The 21135-nt window shown below is 48.9% G+C and overlaps 1 protein-coding gene across 7 annotated transcripts; it reads left to right on the top strand.

The window, feature by feature from the left end:
- The first annotated feature begins 428 nt into the window (after positions 1 to 428).
- SMIM12 (small integral membrane protein 12) lies at positions 429 to 5732 on the top strand. Of its 7 annotated transcripts, none has more exons than XM_033227187.1 (3): positions 429 to 1079; positions 2366 to 2455; positions 4794 to 5732. In XM_033227187.1, the coding sequence occupies exon 3, from the start codon at positions 4799 to 4801 to the stop codon at positions 5075 to 5077; it is 279 nt and encodes a 92-aa protein (XP_033083078.1). In that variant the 5' UTR covers positions 429 to 1079; positions 2366 to 2455; positions 4794 to 4798; the 3' UTR covers positions 5078 to 5732. The 7 variants fall into 7 exon arrangements, with proteins under 7 accessions (XP_033083078.1, XP_033083080.1, XP_033083075.1 ...); XM_033227189.1 differs by having other exon boundaries at positions 2383 to 2455; XM_033227184.1 differs by lacking the exon at positions 2366 to 2455 and adding an exon at positions 2704 to 2751.
- Positions 5733 to 21135: the final 15403 nt, after the last annotated feature.

Below are 21135 nucleotides of genomic sequence, written 5' to 3' on the forward strand. Positions count from 1 at the left end.
ACAAAATTAGCCGGGCGTGGTGGTGCATGCCTGTGACCCCAGCTACTCGGGAGGCTGAGGCAGGAGAGAATCGCTTGAACCTGGGAGGCGGAGGTTGCGGTGAGCCGAGATCGCACCATTGCACTCCAGCCTGAGCAACAAGAGTGAAACTAAAAAGAAAAAAAAAAAAGGTGGGAAGGACACTCTAGGTAGATGAAAAAGCATCAGTAATTCACTGGGTGTGAAACAGCGTGGTCTGCCGGGTTTTGTATGTGGGAGCAAAATAAATATGCAGGCTGAGATTAGTGGGATGAAGGTGGGAAGGGCCTTGTGGGAGCGTTAAGAAGTTTGAGCTTTGGGACTACTCTGTATATGATAAAATTGATGTCTGTATAGGGTACAGTGGGGACACAGAGGAGGAAGTGAATACTTGTACCCAAGAGGTCATGTAAGACTTAGGTTTTACTATATTTCAATTATTTTTACACTAACACTAGCCACATTTATTTCCCTGCTGGCTGTGTGCCTGCCACAGTACTTTACAAATATTGTCTCATCCCACCCTCACACCATCCCTGCGAAATGGGTGTTATTACCTCTACACAGAAGGGGAAGGGAGGCTCAGACAGGTTAATAATGTTCCCAAGGTCACTAGAAAGCTAGCCCGGATCCCAAGAGGTCTTAAAGCACTAAATTATACTTTCCTAAGAAGAGCTTCTTGAGGTCAGGGATCATGTCTTTTGTTTTTGCGTGCCAAGACCTATGTCTTAGAAGACACCTAATAAACATCAGTTGAAAAAAATGACTGGATGATCTTTCACTTTTTCCACGCAGAAAGCACGTGGCGACAGCACTGAGAAACCTCCAGACCACCAGGGGGCGCGACGTCCATTTCAGTGCAGTGGGGCCCGGTTGCGGACGCCTAGCTTCCTTCCATCCTTTGGCTAAAGTTCAGCCAATCACTGCGCTCCGAGAGTCGGCGGCCAGTGGGCAGGGTCACAGGGCAAGGTCCCGCGGGCCGCTGGGAGCGGCGACTTCCGTGCTCCTGGCGAGCGGGCGGAGAGCGGGGGCCGCACTGAGGAGTGTGGGCTGGGCCGCAGGTGAGCGCGCGGTCCCGGCGAGCAGGTCCGGTCAGCCCAGGCCCGTAACCTCTGAGTTACGGGAGGAGTGATCGCTAGGGTCCACCCCTGTCCCGGCCAGACCTGCCAGCCCCCCTCTCTGGCGGGTGCTCTGGTGCCCAGTCTGGGAGCCTAGGTAGCCCTCCGCAGACAGGGCTTATCGGCACCTCAGTGAGGACGGACGTTGATGAGGCCACGAATGAGGTGGGCTAGGGGCAGTGAACCGGGAGCCCCACAGCAGGGAGAAGGGTAGCCATTTGGATGGACTCTGACCTCACGTGCGCTCCCATTCCTGGACTGCGCTTGAGTGACTGTCAGGGTTAATTCTTTCACCTTCTCAGGCCTCCTCTGTCCTTGTTAGCAGTTCTTGAATTTAGGACTACGGCTTCTGGCCTCGTTGGGCCTCCGGGCCCCCGCACTGGGGCAGGTTTCCCAGCAACTCAGTTGACTTTTACCGGATGCTTTTGGCAGACGTCCTCCATGCCGGGCTGGAAATATGCGTCACAGTGTTTTTCAGACACTTTTGCCTCTTTCATTGTGATACCTTGTCTGGGGATGACTATGATGGAGTCTTTAGGTTTTTGTAATCAGCAAAGGCGTCTGTTTTGCTCCTGCCACCTTCTGGGGGAGAGTGGGTGGAGAATGTTGTGATTTTACACTAGGGAGTTGTTTGGGCTGTCATTCGTTCAGCAGACCTTTTTTGGGCACTCTGCCAGGCAGGGTGGGAGAGGTGCCTGGATGGATAGGTCACAATAGGGCCAGACAGACATGGTGCTTAGCCTTTTGGAGCTTAAAGTGTCTTGAGAAGTGCAAACAGGGTAGGCCAGCACCATGCCTGACACAGAGCAAGTGGTTATAAGTGTTGAATAAAGGAATGAATTGACTTATTTGGGAATGATTAGAATGTGAGCAGGACGGTAGAGAGAGACTTTATGCTGCATGTGAGAGATCGTTGTGAACTCATGCTCGATATGTTTTAAGACAGATTTGAAAGTCTGGACAGTTGCTATTTAGGGAAGCGTTTACTTCTACAGAGGACTTGTTTTAAAGGTGGAAGTAAAATGAAGAAGTATTAGGTTTGGGATTCTTCAGAGGTGCCTCTTTTAACTGTTGTTATATCTCTGAATTTCACAAATCCCTAAGTATAATCTCAGAGTGTGGGAAAAGGGAAGCTCTTCTAGGTAATGAAATGCCAGGCTGATGGGAAAAAAACTGTAGGAAGCTCTCTCCAAATCCAGGATTTGGACAGAAACCGTATACCTCTGCAGTGTGTTCTTCCCGCTAGAAAGAGTGTAGGCTTTGAAGTTGGAGAGGCCTGGGTTCAAAATCAGCGGCTCTATCACTTCTGGTGATTTTGGGTAAGTTAACATAATGTCTGTGAGCCTTTGTGGCCTTAACAAGAGCCTGGGCTAATAATTCCTACATCATAGAGGTGTTATGAGGATCAGATGATGGTTAGTGTGTAAATTGTCATCATAGTGCCTGGTGCTAAGACAATAAGGAGGGGAGTGTTGGAGATGCTGCAGTTTTATTTATTTATTTATTTATTATTTTTGATTTCATGATGCTCCCTTACTGTGGGGATCCTCAACCCCCTGGGCCACAGACCGGTGGTGGTTTTCAGCCCATTAGGAACTGGGCTGCACAGCAGGAGGTGAGTGGTGGGCGAGCTGGGAAGCATTACCACCTGAGCTCCACCTTCTGCTAGATCAGCAGCGGCATTAGATTCTTACGGGAGTGCAAACCCTATTGTGAACTGCGCATGCGAGGGATCCAGGTTGTGTGCTCCTTATGAGAATCTAATGCCTGATGATCTGAGCTGGAACAGTTTCATCCCAAAACCATCCGTCTCCAACCCCCATCCGTGGAAAAATTGTCTTCCACGAAACTGGTCCGTGGTGCCAAATATAGGTTGCGGACCACTGCCTTATAGTGTTACGTCCAGAGAACAATGGGATTCCTTCAAAGAGAATTGGGAACCAAAGAGAGAGGGGGAGAATCATCTTATCCTTGGTGAGGTTTCGATTGTTCACTTTAGATCAGAGATAGCAGTGTTGGAGAAGTACCTACGGGGGCATAAACAGAAAGGTCTTTTAGTGGATACTTTTGGGCAAGTCTCTTAACCCTCTGATAGTGGGTTATGTATCTACCTCACGTGGTGGACATGAGGATTAAGAGAGAGAGTGCATACGATGTGCCTAGCCCAAGGCCTAGCATGTAATAAGTGCTCAATACATGGTAGCTGTGTTATTATAACTGTGAATGATCTTTGGTAATTGATAATGTAATAATCATTTGAGACGGAATGGCCATTAGAGTGACCCAATTTGTGTGTTTTTACATTACTTTGGCATTGCCCTACTTCATTTCAGGAGGTCCTGAGACAATTCCACTCCCCTCCCTGCCCCCCTCCCTGCCCCCACCCCAGCTCCCGGCCAGGGCTTGTACAGTGGTTTTTCACAGTAAATCTTCAAGTTCTACGGTATCCAGAGTATGTATAATGATTTGTGATGTTTTCAGGAGCTTTTTATGTAAATACGACGGTATGGGTTTCATTGAAGACAGGAATTTTTTTTTTCTTCTTGAGATGGAGTTTCGTTCTGCTGCCCAGGCTGGAGTGCAGTGGCGTAATCTCAGCTCACTGTAACCTCTCCCTCCCAGGTTCAAGTGATTTCTCCTGCCTCAGCCTCCTGAGTAATAGGGATTACAGGTGTGAGCCACCGTCTTTAGCCAAGATAGGATACTTTGAAAGTGGGTTAGTCAGCAGATTTGTGAAGTATACGTTTGTCCCCTTGTTAGAAAAGCCAGGTTCAGAATAGGATAAAACCATTATCTATTTACCTAAAATCCAGATTAATTAGGTAACACATTATGTATTTGACTGTTTAAATATACTCCTTATGCTTTGTATGAGGAAAAGGAACAACTTTTCATGTAGTGGAGAATTGTAGAATTGTGTGTCATGGGGAAAAGGTGGCTGGCTGTGCTCATGGAGAAATTTCATAGAGCAGAGAAAGGCATCTTTTTCCCTTCTTGAAATGTTGGCAAACTAGGGCCTGGGGTCAATGGGCTTGAAGCTCTATTAGGTAAGGCTCAGAGGTCCCCTTGTGGGGAACATTGTCATATATTGGTGCGCACTTGTCAAAGATTACAGTCTGTGAACTGGAGAGCCCTCCTTCTTCCCTAACAATGGAATCTTTTGAAATTTCCTAGATTATTTCAGGGACCCACCTCTCGCTCTGCATGGGGGTGGGTGCTCAGTAAGTTGTGCCAGGCTGGCCAGGCATGGTGACTCACGCCTGTAATCCCAGCACTTTGGGAGGCCGAGGTGGGCGAATCACGAGGTCAGGAGTTCAAGACCAGCCTGACCAACACGGTGAAACCCTGTCTCTACTAAACAAATACAAAAATTAGCTATAATCCCAGCTACTTGAGACGCTAAGGCAGATAATTGCTTGAACCTGGGAGGTGGAGGTTGCAGTGAGCCGAGATCGCATCACTGCACTCCAGCCTGGGCGACAGAGCAAGACTCCGTCTCAAAAACAACAACAACAACAACAACAACAAAAACAAAAACAAAAAGTAAAAAAACATTGTGCCAGGCTGCCTGGTAAGTGGAGAGCCCTAGTGGGTTGCTTTTATTTGGTGGGAGGTGATGCTGGGTTCTCTCTAATGCTGCCTTGTGCTCTTCCACAGATGTCATGTGGCCTGTGTTTTGGACCGTGGTTCGTACCTATGCTCCTTATGTCACATTCCCTGTTGCCTTCGTGGTCGGGGCTGTGGGCTACCACCTGGAATGGTTCATCAGGGGAAAGGACCCCCAGCCCGTGGAGGAGGAAAAGAGCATCTCAGAGCGCCGGGAGGATCGCAAGCTGGATGAGCTTCTAGGCAAGGACCACACGCAGGTGGTGAGCCTTAAGGACAAGCTAGAATTTGCCCCGAAAGCTGTGCTGAACAGAAACCGCCCAGAGAAGAATTGATGGAGGACACAGGGCCCTACGGTCCTACTGTGGGCGGTGACTTGTCCTGCTACCATGTTGACAGAGCCCCAGAACCCACATCTAATTGGCTTTGTTGCTTATTCTGGCCCCTCCCACACCACACAGCCACACAAATACTGGCTGCTCCTTGATGTCCAGGCAGACCCAGCGGCAGCCAAAGGGCCAGTGAAGAGGAAGGCCGCATCTGTTGTGTGGTGGCCAGAAGCACTCAGGCATCTGAGTTTACTGGTGCACTGCTGGGAGGAGTGTTATGAGATGAACGTTGGCTGTCAGTCTCTGTGGGCAGGCGGTTTGGCCTTGAGTGGGAATGGCTGGGATTTGGGTGTTGCCTTTAGGAGGGATACCTGCATGTCTAGTTCCAGTCTGCACTGGGAAGAATTCAAATGTGCACCTGGCTCCCTTCACTGTTTTGACCTATCCTTTGTGCTTATTCTCACTGAAATCTGTCTTGTCAGCTCAGGAATGGGATTCCCCCGGGAAGGAAAGCATTTTTCTGTTCTGGGAAGTCCAGACTGTTCACTTTGGGGCAGGGACGAACATGTGCCTCGTGAATTTGCTTGAAAACAGTCCCCATCGTCTACCCCCATCACTGTAGAGTGCAAAACTTGATTAAAGTGGTATCTGAGAACCATAATGATCGAATCTTATCATCTAGATGGTATTTGGGAGTCTTCTTAGGAGATAGGCAAGTACAGGCATTTTAGAGCAGGATAACATTGGTATTAAAGGGTGCCAAGGAGCCCTGGAAACTGCTTTACTAGTGCGGTTGCACTGAACCCTGGAGGCACAGATTCCCAGGAACCTTTTTACCATCATTACAATTGGCCGTAGCAGCTTCAAGTCTAAATGGAAGTAGACCACACACACACACACACGCACACACACACACACCCCTTTCCCTATAAAAGTATATACGCATGTTCAAGAAAATTTGGTAGGGATTTTAAAAAGGGCACCCATGTTCCCAGCTCGTTAATAACAACCATTAACATTTTGTTGTCTTTTACTAATTCTCTGCGTAGGTTTTAAAGATAGTTATCATTACTGTACATTTAATTTTATATACTTTTCTCACTATTATCATTCTTCCCATTTTGTGTGGTCATCATTCACGGCTCAGTGCAACCTTGACTTCCTGGGCTCAAGTGATCCTCCCACTTCAGCCCCCCAAATAGCTGGGACTACAGGAGTATGCCACCATGCCCAACTAATTTTTTAATTTTTTGTAGAACCAGGTCTCACTATGTTTCCCAGGCTGGTCTCAAACGATCCTCTGGCCTTGGCCTGTAGTTTTTTTTTTTTTTTTTTTTTTTTTTGGAGATGGAGTCTCATTCTGTCACCCAGGCTGGAGTCCAGTGGTGTGATCTTGGCTCAAGGCAACCTCTGCCTCCTGGGTTCAAGTGATTCTCCCACCTCAGCTCCCTAAGTAGCTGGGATTACAGGCGTCCACCATCACGCATGGCTAGTTTTTGTGTTTTTAGTAAAGATGGGGGTTTCACCATGTTGGCCAGGCTGGTCTCGAACTCCTGACCTCACCCGTCTGCCTCAGCTTCCCCAAAGTGCTGGGATTACAGGTGTGAGGCACCGTGCCTGGCGGCCTGTAGTTTTCTTTTTTTTTTCTTTTTTTTTAATATGGAGTCTAGCTGTATTGCCCAGTCTGGAGTGCAATGGCGCGATCTCGGCTCACTGCAACCTCTGCCTCCCGGGTTCAAGCGATTCTCCTGTCTCAACCTCCTGAGTAGCTGGGATTACAGGTGCGCACCACCACACCTGGCTGATCTTTGTATTTTCAGTAGAGACAGGGTTTCACCATGTTAATAGGCTGGTCTCGAACTCCTGACCTTGTGATCTGCTTGCCTTGGCTTCCTAAAGTGCTGGGATTACAGGCATGAGCCACCTCACCCGGCTGTAGTTGTTTTTAATAGCAACATAATTGTCTATCAAGTGGGAGTATGGCATAAGTTTATTCTGGACAGTTTCCATATTGCCGGACATTTGAATTGTTTCTGGTTGTTCACTTGTTTAGATACTGCAATGAATATCTTATATGAAGCTTTTCCTGCATTTTGGAATAAACAGTAAAAATAGTAAATGTCACTTTGGATGAAATGGGATAAATGAGCAGTTTTGAGGATCTCATGCATAACACCAAATGTCTTTCCTAAAGGGCTCTAGGAGTTTCTACTAAATGTTACCACTTAAGATGTTGCTGGTAAGGCTGTGAGGGGAGTAAAAGCAGACGGCAGGAAGAAGCATAAGAAGCTGTTGCCTCTTGAAGCCGTCTCATGTTTAAGTCAGCCAAGGGCAGTACTGAGCATTTCGTGAATTAATCTGCCTCTAAAAGGGAGTGGGTATTGGCCCTGCTTCTTAGACTGTCTCTCCTGAGGCCTGATGGTGTTCACAGGTCGGTGATGGTGGAGTTCCTGAACAGTTAGAGGTGCCAGCTGTGAAGAGGTGCCAGCTGGAGGTGCCTTCCAGGACCTAGTGGTGGCCTGAGAGGAGGGAGCAGGTTGAGTCATTGGCTTCTTCTAGGTCACTGAGGTCTAGTGGGAATGTGGAAATGAGCTGCTGTTGCTTCGCAGGGAACAAATCCGATGGAGCTTGGGGAGAGGCTGTCAGCAACCATGTAAGGAGATTTCTTTTTTTTTTTTTTTTTGAGACGGAGTCTCGCTCTGCGGCCCAGGCTGGAGTGCAGAGGCCAGATCTCAGCTCACTGCAAGCTCCGCCTCCCGGGTTTATGCCATTCTCCTTCCTCAGCCTCTGGAGTAGCTGGGACTATAGGCGCCTGCCACCTCGCCCGGCTAGTTTTTTTGTATTTTTTAGTAGAGACGGGGTTTCACCGTGTTAGCCAGGATGGTCTCGATCTCCTGACCTCGTGATCCGCCCGTCTCGGCCTCCCAAAGTGCTGGGATTATAGGCTTGAGCCACCGCGCCTGGCCATGTAAGGAGATTTCTGGTTCTGGCTGAAATGAGCAGGCCTCATCAGCACACCAGTGCTGCCATCCTATGGCAGTCCTGGGCATTACCAAACCTGCAGTCACTTCTCTGGGCTAAACCAAACACTGGTGCCGGCAGAGGTCAGGTGACAAATGAGCCACCACGCTGGCAGAAAGTACAGACCTGCCGAAAGGGGGCAGTGGTGACTCACCTTCCAATCTGCTGCTCATCCAGTGGTACCAGATTTTTGAATTTTTCTAAAAGATGTTTTAAGAGCTCCAGAGAGTGTAAAAAAAAAAAAAAAGAAAAGATGCTAGAAATTCAGGGTTTTTTGGTGTTTGTAACCTTCTGATTTTTAAGTGTTGATAGTTCATTTTACAAAATTCTAAGCATGCTAACCTACCCGTGGGGTTAATTTCACCCAGTGGCTGCCAATTTGTGACCTCTCAAACTGCCCCCTCCTTCTGATGACACCTAAGAAATATGCTTTCTTTTTTCTTTTTTTTTTTTTTTCCGATCTATCAGCTTGTGACAAATATTAGATCCCAGAATTGGTTTCCCTCAAAACCCTTTTGGGCATCCTTAAAAAACGTGAGGATGGAAAGCCTACAGAAATAACAGCAAACACATTTTCCCACGGACATTTTTGGATTTTCAGATCTTTTAAAATATCCCTGTCACCACCCATTGTCCTGCACTCGGTGTCTGGTCGAGAGAGCCCTATCTTTCGGAATCCAGGTGGCTCCCTTCTTCCAGTCTCACTTTGATTGTGCCCCCTTTTAAATACTTTCCTTTCCAAGGGCACGTCGTCACTGAATTTCTTCCTCTAGCAAGTCTATTAGTATTCTCAGCTAGATCTTTCTTTCCCACAGGCTGGCTGAGATCAGTCATTGCAGTGGCTGTAAGATAGTATATGTGCTCTTGCCTCTGCTCAGGTGACATTAGATAGCAAGGTTTATGTGGATGTCGGTACAGACAGGTCAGGGTTGCTGGAATGAACCAAGGTGCAGACCGGTTTTCTTCCATGCTTGCTGATTCACCTTGGAGGCAGTGACCCTCTTTGTGACTGGCCTTCCAGTCACAGTTCACTGAAACACATGAGTGAGTGGACATGCTTGGGGCTTTTTGCTCCCACCACGTCCCCCCGTCTCTTCCCAGCCCTGTGATGGTGGTGGCTTTAGTATAGGGTTATCCTGTCCGAGCATGGCAGGAATCATTTCTCTCCCTGCAGTGGTTCAGTGTCTGGTGCTTTTCCACTCTTTCTAGACCCTTTCCTGTGCCTGTTGCTGTGTTAGCACAAGTCGACTGGGCGGCTGCCAGAACAAGCCTGCCAGGGAGCCTTTTGACTCTGGTCAGCTCCCCAGGGCTCCAGGGTGGTGGGACTGTCGCTGAGTGAAACATCATGGAATTAGCCTTGCCAGAGTCTGGGTTGGGAGCCAGGCAGTGAGAATGTAAAAGCCCCTCCGTCTTGCCTCACGTTTTCTTTTCCACTTTGCTTTAGATCTCTAAGTACTTGTAAAGTAGGGAGCCAGGGCAGTGTAGCAGAGGAAAAATAAAGTGGATTCTCAGTCTGACAGACTTAAATTATGAATACTGCCTCAACAATTAACTGGATGACCTTGGGCAAGTCACTTAGCCCTTCTGAACCTCAATATCCTCACCTGTAAAATAGGGGTAAGAATTTTTGTTGGGTTGTTGTGAGGATGAGGTAATTATGTAAAGTTCTTAGCATAGTGACTAAGAACTTTACATAATTACCTCTTAGCATAGTGACTATGCTAAGAACTTTACATACATTGTCACAGACTATGCTAAAACTTTACATACATTACCTCATCCTCACAACAACCAGTGGGTACTCAGTAAATGTTAGCAGCTTGAATTGTATTGCAGGAAGAACCTACGTTTCCTGCAATAGTTGCGTGTATCCTTGTGCTCCTGGTGAGGTGGGGATCTCGGGGAGAGAGCAGCCTTGGCTGAGGGACAATAGGAACCCTCATAGACCTGGTGGTTGAGAGCTGCTTATAAATATTTCACAGAAAGAACTGGCTTGGGTAAGAACCAAGAAGCACAGGCTGGTCAGGAGATTGCAGGCTTCACACCTGCCTTCGTGGTAGTTCCATCAGTGCAGTCTACAAAGTCAGAGGGAAGCAGATTGGCCAGAATGCCCAGGAGGTCACAGATCAGGAGAATTGGGAGAGGAAAGAGCCTTGGACTTGGAGGCAAGAGGTCTGAGTGGTGACCTGGGGTGTGCCGCTTCACCTCTCCTGGCGTTGGTTTCCCTGCAAAATGGGGAACGTGTTCCCTGCTGATCCTGTGAAGAGTGAGAAAACCAGTTTAGAGTGCTCTGAAAACATGCAAGTGCTAGATATTACAGCCCAGGAAAACCTCCTTTATCTAGTTGGGATGGCAGCCAGTCTGAATAATAAAATACAAATACATGTGCTATTCTTTCTTTCCTGTACACAGCCTATTTTAAAGTATTTGCTAAGTAGAAGTCTTTACGGGAATCAATTTGAAGAGTGAGGAGTAATTAGTAACTGGTGTATCCGTTTTCATCCTGTTCCAGCAGTGCCTCTGGTACTTGAAAAACAGTTTATTCTTTTTGAATTAAACTTGTTAACATCAATTATCTGTTAATCAGATCCTTTTTACATAATACAAAAGTAAACCCTGGCTTTGTTTTTTGTTCAAAATGCCGAATGGGCCCTTCTAATTATTGAGATTTAAAAAAATCTTTACTAGCGCCCCAGCAAGGGCAGCTTTTCCATCTAGAAGAATCCAAAGTCCTTAGGACCCTTATTCCCTCTGTCAGTGCCCAGTTTCTTCACTTCCAACCCCCGCTCCAATGTCCATTTCTCCTTCTCTGAGCCTAAGCTGCTAAGTGTAGCTGGAGTAATTTGTATAACCATGTCGCCTGGCCCTCTTCCTTCATGGGTTGTGGATGGCAACAGAGTGTGCAACACTTCAAGGTAATCTTTTTTTTTTTTTTTTGAGACGGAGTCTCACTTTGTTACCCAGGCTGGAGTGCAGTGGCGCGATCTCGGCTCACTGCAAGCTCTGCCTCCCAGGTTCACGCCATTCTCCTGCCTCAGCCTCCCGAGTAGCTGGAACTACAGGCGCCCGCCACCAAGCCCGGCTAATTTTTTGTATTTTTAGTAGAGACGGAGTTTCACCGTGTTAGCCAGGATGGTCTTGATCTCCTGACCTCGTGATCCGCCCGCCTCGGCCTCCCAAAGTGCTGGGATTATAGGCTTGAGCCACTGCGCCTGGCCAAGGTAATCTTTTTTAAATCCAAGCTCCTCGAGGATCCCAACCCCATCCCTATGCCCTTTGTTGCTCTTTACTGCTTGCTATCTGCCTCCACCAATACAGCGGTGAGGGCATTTTGGTTCAAAGCCTTTGTAATTGCAAATCTTATTATACTGGTCATATTCTAGCTTTTTGCAGTACACAACATTCTCTTCATAGGATTCTCCCTTGACATCACCACATCTCAGTTTCCTTTTTCAGCTCTCCTGTCCCTGCTCCCTCCTGTTCTAATGTGAGTGCTCTTCCAGCTTCGTTCTTGCCTCTGTTTTCTTGCTGGACAGTCTTAGCCTCATCTGTGGCTTCACCCACCCCAGTGGCGATGACTCTCAAATGTATATCTCTAGTTCTGAATTTCCCCCTAAATTCTAGATCATTATCCAAAACAGCATACCACCCATCTCTGTCTAGATTTACCATATAGTATAATGGTTGAAATGTTGACCTGGGTTTGAGGCCTAACTCTGTAATCTAGCTGTGTGACTAGAGAAGTTATTTAAATTTTATGAACATCATCTGTAAAATGGGGTGAATTCTGCCCACTTCACAGAGTGGTGACATTGACATAATGTTTATGTTTATAAGACACGTAGTGCAGTGTCTGGCAGAGTCTCTTCCCTCTGTCCTGTTGTTCAGGTTGTTTTTGATCTTGCCCTTCCTCCTTTCCATGGATTCCATCACCCACCGTGGTGGCCACTTCTGCATCTGAAATCCATCCTTTGTTTTCCCCCTTACTCCCCTGCTTTTGGTCCTCTTCATTTCTTGCCTGAGCTTTTGACCTCTTCCTGAAAATTCTCCCCGTTCTGCAAGCATTTTCTTTCTAAAGACCTTCCTGGCTCCTCGCCTATAGGAAACAAATGAAAGGCCCTTGCATGTCATGCAAGCTCTTTCACCATCGTGCCCCCGCCCACCTCCTTAGCTTCATCTCCCATTGTTCCCCATGATGGGACCTAGTTTTTCTACATCTTGAATATGTTAGGCCCATTTAAACTTTGAGACCTCCATGTGCCCTACACATTGTGCCTCCCTGGTACTTCCCTCACTGGCTGCCTGGTAACTGGTAAACTCCTAGTTACACTACAGGATTTAGCATGCGGGGCCACATGCAGTTTTCCTAAGCACAGATTGTCATTCCTGCTCTGCTTCTCTAGCCCTGTGTTCGTTCTACTGTAAGAATGTTGTTACAAGGCACTGGGATTGGTGTGTGTCTGTATGCCCCCTAGACTGTGAGTTCCTTGAGGGCAGGGACCAATTCTTACTCCTCTGCCCCTTGCAGAGTACCTCACAAATGATCATTGTCAATAAATGTTGAATGAATTAAGAGGCCCTGAAGTGTGATTCTGGGATGGAGCAGGTACTGGGGCTGGGTGTGGGGACAGGTCTCAGAAGGATAGGGAGCAGGGCCACCAGGTGTGTGCTTTGAGGTTCCTGGCAGCTTAGAGCTAATGGCAGCTGTGTTTTGCTACAGCATTACCTTCCCCAAGGCTGGTAATGGGATGAACCTAAAGAAACTACTGGCTTAATTTTCTAGGGGACTGGGACTTGGGCAGAAGACTGCATTTCCCTCCTGGGTAGGACCTGGACCAGGATAGCCCATGATGAATTTGACCCTGATGACTCTATAGTGGGGAACAATGTCCTCAGGAAAGCATTCAGGAAACCCTTCGTGTAGTAGTGATCAAAGCTCTGCAGCAGCTCAGCAGGGTGGATGGGAAAACTCCAAGGAATCCAGCGAGGCCCTGGGTCTGAGCCCAGGGATCCTCTTAATGCACTTACCAGGTGACGCTCTCCAGCCTCTCGGTGGACCCTTGGACCAACCCTTTGGTTTGAGGAATCCTGGGAAGGGGTGAGAATGACTTCCTGGAGATCCTGTGGGAGCCACTGCTTCTGGAGTGTCTCTGTTTTATCTCTATTTTCCCCTTCATGCCTTCCCTCTAGCCACGTGCCTAAGAGGGTGGGGTGGGCTGGCAGATGAAGCCTGTAAGCATTGAAAATAGAGATGGGGAAGGCTCCGGTTTCCCCACCTCCTCAAGAAGCAGACTATAAATCTTGTATTTATATGAAACCCTCTTTCCACTTGTCTGTCATTCTTAAGGATTCAATTAAAAGAGAGAAAATCACCGATTCTCCTTCTACCCCTGGAGTGGGAAATGGCTCCCCCAAGATAACGGGATTCTTAGCAGAGCTGGCCCTGTGGCCGCCCCATGCCCCCTCCCTTTTCCAGCTTGCACCTTGTCATCATGCCAAACCAAGGTCAGCTTCTGGCCTGCAGTTTGCTTGACTTGACGATGAGGGGGAAACCCTTTTGGGTTCCTGCCGGCCATAGGGCATAGCCACAGCCCCTCTGGTGGCTCATGTGACTTACCTCTGATGAAGGCTGCAGCCTGCTTTTCCTGTCCCCCTCCCAGTTTTGTTTTCCCAGCACACAGACCAAAGATCAACTCTTAGGGTACCTCTGCCCCTTTGATCCTCTCCAAGCTGTTTTCTCCACGTGCGGGAGGGTAGGAGGTCACAGTCTTTCCCACAGATGCGAGTCCTGTGTGTTTATAATTTGGTTGATTGATGACAAGGTAGATTGTTCAGCTGCTGTTGTCCCTAAAGCCCTGTCCTTGGCTGGCTCTCACCTCGCTGATATATGCTGGGGCCTTGATGGGCTCAGACCCCACCCCACCCCACCTCGCACCCTGCAATCCACTCTCCTCAAGAAGCTCAGCTCTGGAGCTAGACTGCTCCCATTCAAAGCCCAGCACTGCCTCTCACAGCTGCAGTCCTTTGCAAGCTTCTTCTCAGTGTCGCCTGTGTCAAACGGGGCTAATGTATGACTTATAGGGTTATCGCGAGGATTCAAGGAAAACACACCAAAGCATCTGGAACAGTGGCTCACATGTAGTTAGCACTAGGAAAAGTTGGTTATTGTGATTAGGATTTTTTCCATTTCATACATTTAGCCACACTTTAGGACCCTGATTTCTCTCTGGGCTCTAAGAGGGGGTGCTGGAGTGTAGTGGGGAAACAGGCCTACAGTAACCCTGTGGCCAACAGCTGGGGAACCATGAGGGTACCATGATCCTCAGCCCTGAGGCCTGTTGGCTGTGCTGTTTGTTGCTTCTCTGCCCCTGTTTCACTGCCCCCCTCCGAGTCCCCAGGCCCTTCCTGGACTGCCTTGGTGTCTTGCAGCAATCCCAACCTGCACACAGCCTTGGCTGGCTCACTGATTGGCCTTCAGGCAGATAGAGATTTCTGAAGGAGGCTGGAGAAGCTGAGGGTTGGCTGAGGGTGGCACTGAGCTGAGGGGACCCTGCTCGGGCTACTGTGGCTCTTGGGAGTATATGCGGAGGGGGTCCCCCAGACTGTTGCTCATGACCCCCAAACAGGGGAAGTGTGTTAGTTTGTCAGGGCTGCCGTAATGAAACACCGCAGAGTGGCTCACCTACCACAGAGACTTATTTTCTCACAGTTCTGGAGGCTGGAAGTCTAAGATCAAGGGGCCAACTTGATTGGGTTTTTCTGAGGTCTCTCTCTCGGGCTTGCAGTTGGGCACCCTTTTGCTGCCTGTTTACATGGGCATCTCTCTGTGCCTGTGCACTCCTGGTATGTCCAAATTTCCTCTTAAAAAGGCACCATCGGGTTAGATTAGGGCCCACCCTAATGGCCACATTTAACTTAATCTTGTCTTTAAAAGCCTATCTCCAAATACAGTCATATTATGAAGAAATACGAAGTTTAGGACTTCAACATATGAATCTTGTGGGGACACATTTCAGCAGTAACAGAAAGACAGACGGCAGCAGCATGAAGCGGGCTGCTGCTGCTGGGGAACCCTTTGCACAGGAGAGTGGCTGCAGCCAGAGCCTTTAATGGGGAGGCGCTCAGCCCACCCTGGGGAGAGGCTGGTGTTGGGTCCTCCTCCTTCTCTCCCACAAGAGGCCTTAGAGTCAGAACTAAACGCCTGAGGCCGGAAGGCTCTGTGAGCTGATTATCCCTGTGGTCTCTGGGGTGAAGGAACAGTCAGCAGGCCCCAGGCATTGTCCCATCCTTCCCCTGCCTTATCAGAGCCTCAACTCCCTTCCGCCTCTAGGCTGTGACCCAGGCTGTCCCCATGAGCAGTGACTTTGAAGGGGGTAACACCACCACCTTTGTTTTAGCTGAGCTCTGCAGCTCTCCACATACCCCACCTGGCAGGGAGCGGTTTAGAAAAAGCACTGAGAGTTCAAACATCACTTCTATTATTTTTTCCAGATTTTCTTGTCTGACTGAGTTGGTTTAGGCTGATATTCTAGTAAAGACTTTCCTCTCTGAGTGCATGTGTTTTCTGATAAAAGCTGAGGGCGGGTTGGGAAGTGGCTCAGAAACTTTCTGGGAATCAGAATTGGCCATAGATGACAAGTAAGCGCTTTGCCTGGCCCTGGAGCCCACCTCCCCATCAGTCTTTCACGCAGCCCTATTAGGTGGTCTTGAGATCATCTCAGGGTCCTCTGATGGTGCACTGCCCTCCCCCAGCATCCTGCATCTTCCTCTGGGGTCAGCAGTTCTGGGTCTCTCACGCCCTCTTGTCCCCCCAGGCCCAGAAGCCAGCATTGGAGGGGCAAGAAGGATGGATGCTTTAGGTCCAGCCGCCCGCTGCCTTCTGCCCAGCCAGGTCCACAGACTCCTAGGATTGCAGAGGTTCCTTGGCTTCTTGGAAAAGGGCTAGAAGGCAGCCACCCTGCTTTTCCTGTGAACTTCATTAGTCTTGGGAACCCAAGGCAGACAATCCCAGAAAAGAAGGAGAAGGAAAACTGCTCACTGAGCTCCTTTAGGCTAAGTGTTGGGCTGGATGCTTTTGATATCTCATTTAATCCTCTCAGGAGCCCTGCAAAGCAGGGGTTGTTTTCTCCATTTTATAGATGGGGAAACTGAGACTCAGGGGCTAAGTAACTGAATCGCACGTTGAGCGAGTGGTTGTGCTGGAAGTGAAGCCTAGGTCTGCGGGCTTTGGAGCTCTGTTCTACCTCCAGTGAAGCTGGCTGTTCCTCCCAGCTTCACTGTGCCCTTGGCCTTTCTTCCCCTTGGACAGTGGAGGGTGGAGGGTGGGAAAGTCAGTGGGGGCTTCCTCCCCTCCTCTTTCCTTTCATCTCCAGAGACCTCTTTGTTTTCCCTGATTCCTGGACACACTGGGCTTGGGGCTCCTGACTGACTGGGCTGCAGCTCTCAGATCTCTAATGACTAGGAGGGAATGAATGGGTTGTCACCTCTTGACCTGTACCCCCACCCCCACTACGTCTCCTACCCCAGTGACCACAATGCGCCGAGGCTAATTCAGTGCCGCCGTCGTTTACCCTGGAGAGTGATGCTCAGAGACAGGCTGCTGGCAGGACTGGGTGCAGCCACCTGCCCCTCTCCAGCACTGTTTCTCCTGTGCTAGGAGGTTGGGAGATGACTTTCCATGTGTGAGATATGAGGGTCCTGAGAGCAGGTGTGAGAGGAGGGAGCTAACAGTAATCTCCCCATTCTCCCATATCCAAACCATTTCCCAGTGCCAAGCGAGGCTGTGGGTACTGTCGGCTTCCTCTTACTAGGCTGTGGGTCACATGGCTCCCCCTCTCACTAGCTGTGGGACCCTGGGCAAAGCCACTTAGCTTCTCTGTGTCCTAGTTTTTAATATTGGGATTTACTACCTCCTTCACCAAGTAAGTGAGGGGAAAGCTCTTAGCATAGTGCCTCATTCCATAGAAGACATTCGTTCTCCCTCTTACCCCTGCTTTCCTGGTAACTGGCAGGTGCGCTTGATCTTTTGGGCCAGCTTCTGCTGGGAGACAAGGTGCTGCGGGGAGGCACAACCTGGGAGAGCCTTTCCTGAGTCCAGCTGGAGCCAGAGATAAAGGAGGCCTCGCTGCTTCCCCAGCTCTCTTGCTTCGCTTTGCTTTTTGTAACACGGAGGAAGCTGAAGGCATTGTGATTATCGGCTCCGGGAAGATAAACTTGAAGGGTGACTTAATGAGCATTTGTAAACCTATCAAGGTTATCATTCAGGGCTGAGTGACCAGCGGACACGCGGAAATGGGTTTAGTATGCAGCAAAGGTATGTGAGTAGACATGAGAAAGCCTTTCCCAGCAGGAGAAGGCCTGGGAACTTGGAAGGGGGGTTGGGGGTGAGACTGAGGAAGCCTGTAAAATCTTTAAAAATAGGTCATTTTGTTCTGACTGGGCTTGGGTGGGGTTTGGTTAAGAGGTGAAGGGACAGGTCAGAGACCAGCCAGGAATTCACCCTTGAATCAGAAGTCAGGTGAGACTGGCTGGTGGCATCCTTAGGCAAGCAGAGTTGCATATTATAGGGGAGCCTGGGCTAGGGGGTAGACAGGGAAACCCTGCCTCTGCACCCACCCCCAGCTTTGCCTTGCTGTATTTTCAGAGACAGCACAGGAAGTGGGCCTTCACAATGTCAGGATACAGGAAACTATCGGACTATTGAAGGCCACTTCCTGTGAGCTGGTCATTCACATATATTTGTCACTGGCTATCAGGGCTTTTGGGCTCTGCCATTGTCTGGAGGGACTGCAAAAGACTAGGGGCCGCCAGCAGAGGCTTTTGGACACAGAATACACTATTGTGCTGAACTGGCAGCACCCCATGGGGTGGGGAGGAAAGTGGTGGGTAAGAAAGGGGACGCCTGGCTCTCATTGTCATTGGTTGCACAATGGGGTTGGGGGTTGGGTCCTCTCCTGCTCATGGGAGCCTGAACTTCTGGGAGATGAGATGGCTACACAGAAGCCTGGCTTTAGGCATGATACCAGAGTGAGCTGGAAAGGAGGTCCATCACTTTATTAGCAGTGATGGGCTTTCTAGATCTCTGCCAATGGTCAGTGTGACATAGCATGGGTTTGGAGTCAGGCAGACCTAGATTTTGAAGTCATCCCTCACTGCTATCAGCGGTGCAACTTTGCGCATGTACCACCCTACCCCTCTGAGCTTTAGTCCTGCTCCTGTGAGATGAGGATTACTATCCGCATAGGGATGATCGTTGCTTGAAATAATCTGTTGAAGTCTTTCGCTTGGTACTTGGCACTTATTAGATGTCTAAGAAATGTGAGTTCCTTCTCCACCCTCATCTCCTTCCCTTGTAGCTCACTTCTGACCCTACTGCCTGGTCTGCCAGTGAGCAAGTGAATTAGTGAGAGCAGGGCTATGAAGAGATATTTAATATCAGCCCAAACAAAGCATTATTTCTGCCTTTTTTTATGCCAAGAATATCAAATAGACCATTAATTATCTGCACTAATGGATGGCACAGTCACAGATAATTTTTTCTGGCCATGTGCCTTTGGCCTTGTGTGTGAGTCTGGGTGTGTCTGATTTCTGGAAGTTCACATCAATGCAGTTGTAACAGGGCAGACCTGCTCTGGAGGAGGCGAGTTAGAGAACTGTCTAGCAGCCCATGAATTTGACCTGCTCAACTCTGAGACCCATCACTGCCAGGAAGAGGCCACTCTCTTTCTCAGCTGTCTGATAGGTGGAAAACCATGGACTTTGGAGGCAGACACTTGGGTTCAGATCTTGACTCTGGCCCTAACTAATGGTGTGACAAGGAAAGTTATTTGACTTCTTTGAGTCTCTATCTCTTTACTTATAATCTGAGTTTAATCATATTTACTTTGCAGGTCTCTGTGAAGATAAAATAAGGTAATGCACATGCTCCTCACCTAGTCATGTTTTTCTTCCATTTCTTTCCCTTCTCCTCTTGTCTCTGTCACTCAGCCCTACCCTGAGCAGAGATCCCTTTCTAATCATTGCTGGTGTACAGATATAGTTAAGTGTTTGGACTTGAGGATCCTACTGCCCTACAGCATAGGAGAACCAGGCCTCTGTTCAGTGTGGTAGCCATTAGCCACATGTGACTATTTAAAGTAATATGAACACAAATGAAAAATTAGCTCCTAACTAGCCACACGTGGCTAGTGGCTATTGTATTGGACAGTGGGAACCGACATTTCTATCACTGCACAATGTCCTATTGAATGGTGCTGAGCGAGAGGGTGTGATATAACCATGGAACCTGATAAGTGGAAGGAAATAAATTAATGAGGAAAAAGGATTTGGGTGACTGAGAACTGAGCGAAATAGTATCCCTCTACTATTTGGAGTGTCTATGGGGTTTGGATTCTTGATATTGGTTCTCTTCTTCCATTGGTGGAGTTAATCCAGTGCACACTTGGTCTAACACCCAAATGCCAGGAACTTCTGGGGCTGGACTGAGAAAGCTGCCCAAACAGGCCCTGTGCTCCACGGATGGGTCACGGCCAGGCCTTACTGACTGACAGAGTTTGCCTTGTGTTCTGTGGCCCCCATACAGGTGTAAATTGTGACTGCTTAGGCCCAGGGAAGCCACAACTGCCCTAGGACTCTTTTTCCCAACACCTGCCACTCTAGATTCTTCCCTTTGTCTCCCATCCTTGGCACAGAAACCATAGACAATCACATGGCTTTTCCCTAATGTCAGTGACAGACATCCCCCAAGCACCGATTGTAGTTCCAGCATGTGGCTGGAAGTCTCTCCCTCCTCTGCTACAGGCACCGATCCTACCACTCTTAGCCAGGCTGCTCCCTGAGCCTCCATGGACTGCAGTCTCTGGAATTACTAGCTTTGTTGCCAACATCCTGGTGTGCATAAGTCCTGGGCACTCCCGGACCAAAGCCATCTAACCTCAGCTGCACATTCCCAGTTGATACAATTTATCAGCCCTGCTTTGCTTCCTGACACTGATTAGCCTTGTCAGTGTCCCTCTCTCTCTGCTCCCTTTGGAGGAGCGGGGTCGGGTGTCTGTACTCCTAAGCTCTGGACTGGGATCCTGCTCTGAACACGCCTGTTTCCTGAAACCCTAATTCTGAAATCTGTCTGCTGTGAACATCAAACTGGCCTCAAGATATCAGCATTGGGCTGGATCTTGCCTTTGGAATAACTTACCCTCCCTGTCCCTGTCCCACCTTCCTGCCCTTTCCCATCATCTGTACCAACAGTGGAGGCTCAGCAAGCCTGGCACCTGAGGCCATGGGTGTTGGACAGGTCTAGGAAGGCCCCGTGGGCTGGTCTACCATGGTAGGTTCCCAGACAGTCACAGCAGTTAGAATTCATAGGAGCTTGGCAGGTGACAAGGTTAGGAGCCTATCTGGGATCACATGTGAGGCCAAGTTTTCCCCAAACTTGGAAGGGATCAGGGTCTCTAGCCCAGAGTATGTTCTGCTCCCATTGCTCATTTCATAGTTGTAGATCTTGAGGCAAAGGAAAGAGAACTGGCCGCGCAAGGCCACCCTGGGGTGTCTGAGTAGTGATCAAGTAAGCGTCCAGGTTGTTTCTGAAGTCTCCTAGCCCTTTTCATTCAAGCCTGGGGTCACTGTCTTGCTCTGTAGCATAGAACAAGCTGTTCTCTTGTCCCCATCTGATCTCTTCCTCTTTCCCTCCCTGCCCGTGTGAAGTTGTGTGAGAAAGGTGGTCCACGGGCACCAGGTTTCCAAAGACACTGGCAACTGCCTCACCACCAATTCTTACCTCCACCCCACCTGACTGCCAGCCAAGGGGTGGTGGTATCCGGGGAGGGATCTCGATCCCAGAAACAAACAATGTCACTGCCCATGCCATTGTTGGGAGAAACCCAAGGGACAGTCTTAACAGGGGCCTCCCTCTACCTCCCCACCCCCCAGGGCTTTTCTTTTCCCTGGTGCTGCTGCCCTTTGTCCTTCCTATCTTGGGATGAATGGGAAAGGGCATATGGGGGCTGGATAGGGCTTTAGGCAAGTGACCAAAATCCAACTTGTTC

The sequence above is a fragment of the Trachypithecus francoisi genome, unplaced genomic scaffold (genome assembly GCF_009764315.1).
Source record: "Trachypithecus francoisi isolate TF-2019V2 unplaced genomic scaffold, Tfra_2.0 Lachesis_group12, whole genome shotgun sequence".
Lineage (NCBI taxonomy): Eukaryota > Metazoa > Chordata > Mammalia > Primates > Cercopithecidae > Trachypithecus > Trachypithecus francoisi.

Bases quoted from the DNA above. Each gene is read 5' to 3' on its own strand.
- SMIM12 (XM_033227186.1), top strand. From the start codon at position 4,799: ATGTGGCCTGTGTTTTGGACCGTGGTTCGTACCTATGCTCCTTATGTC.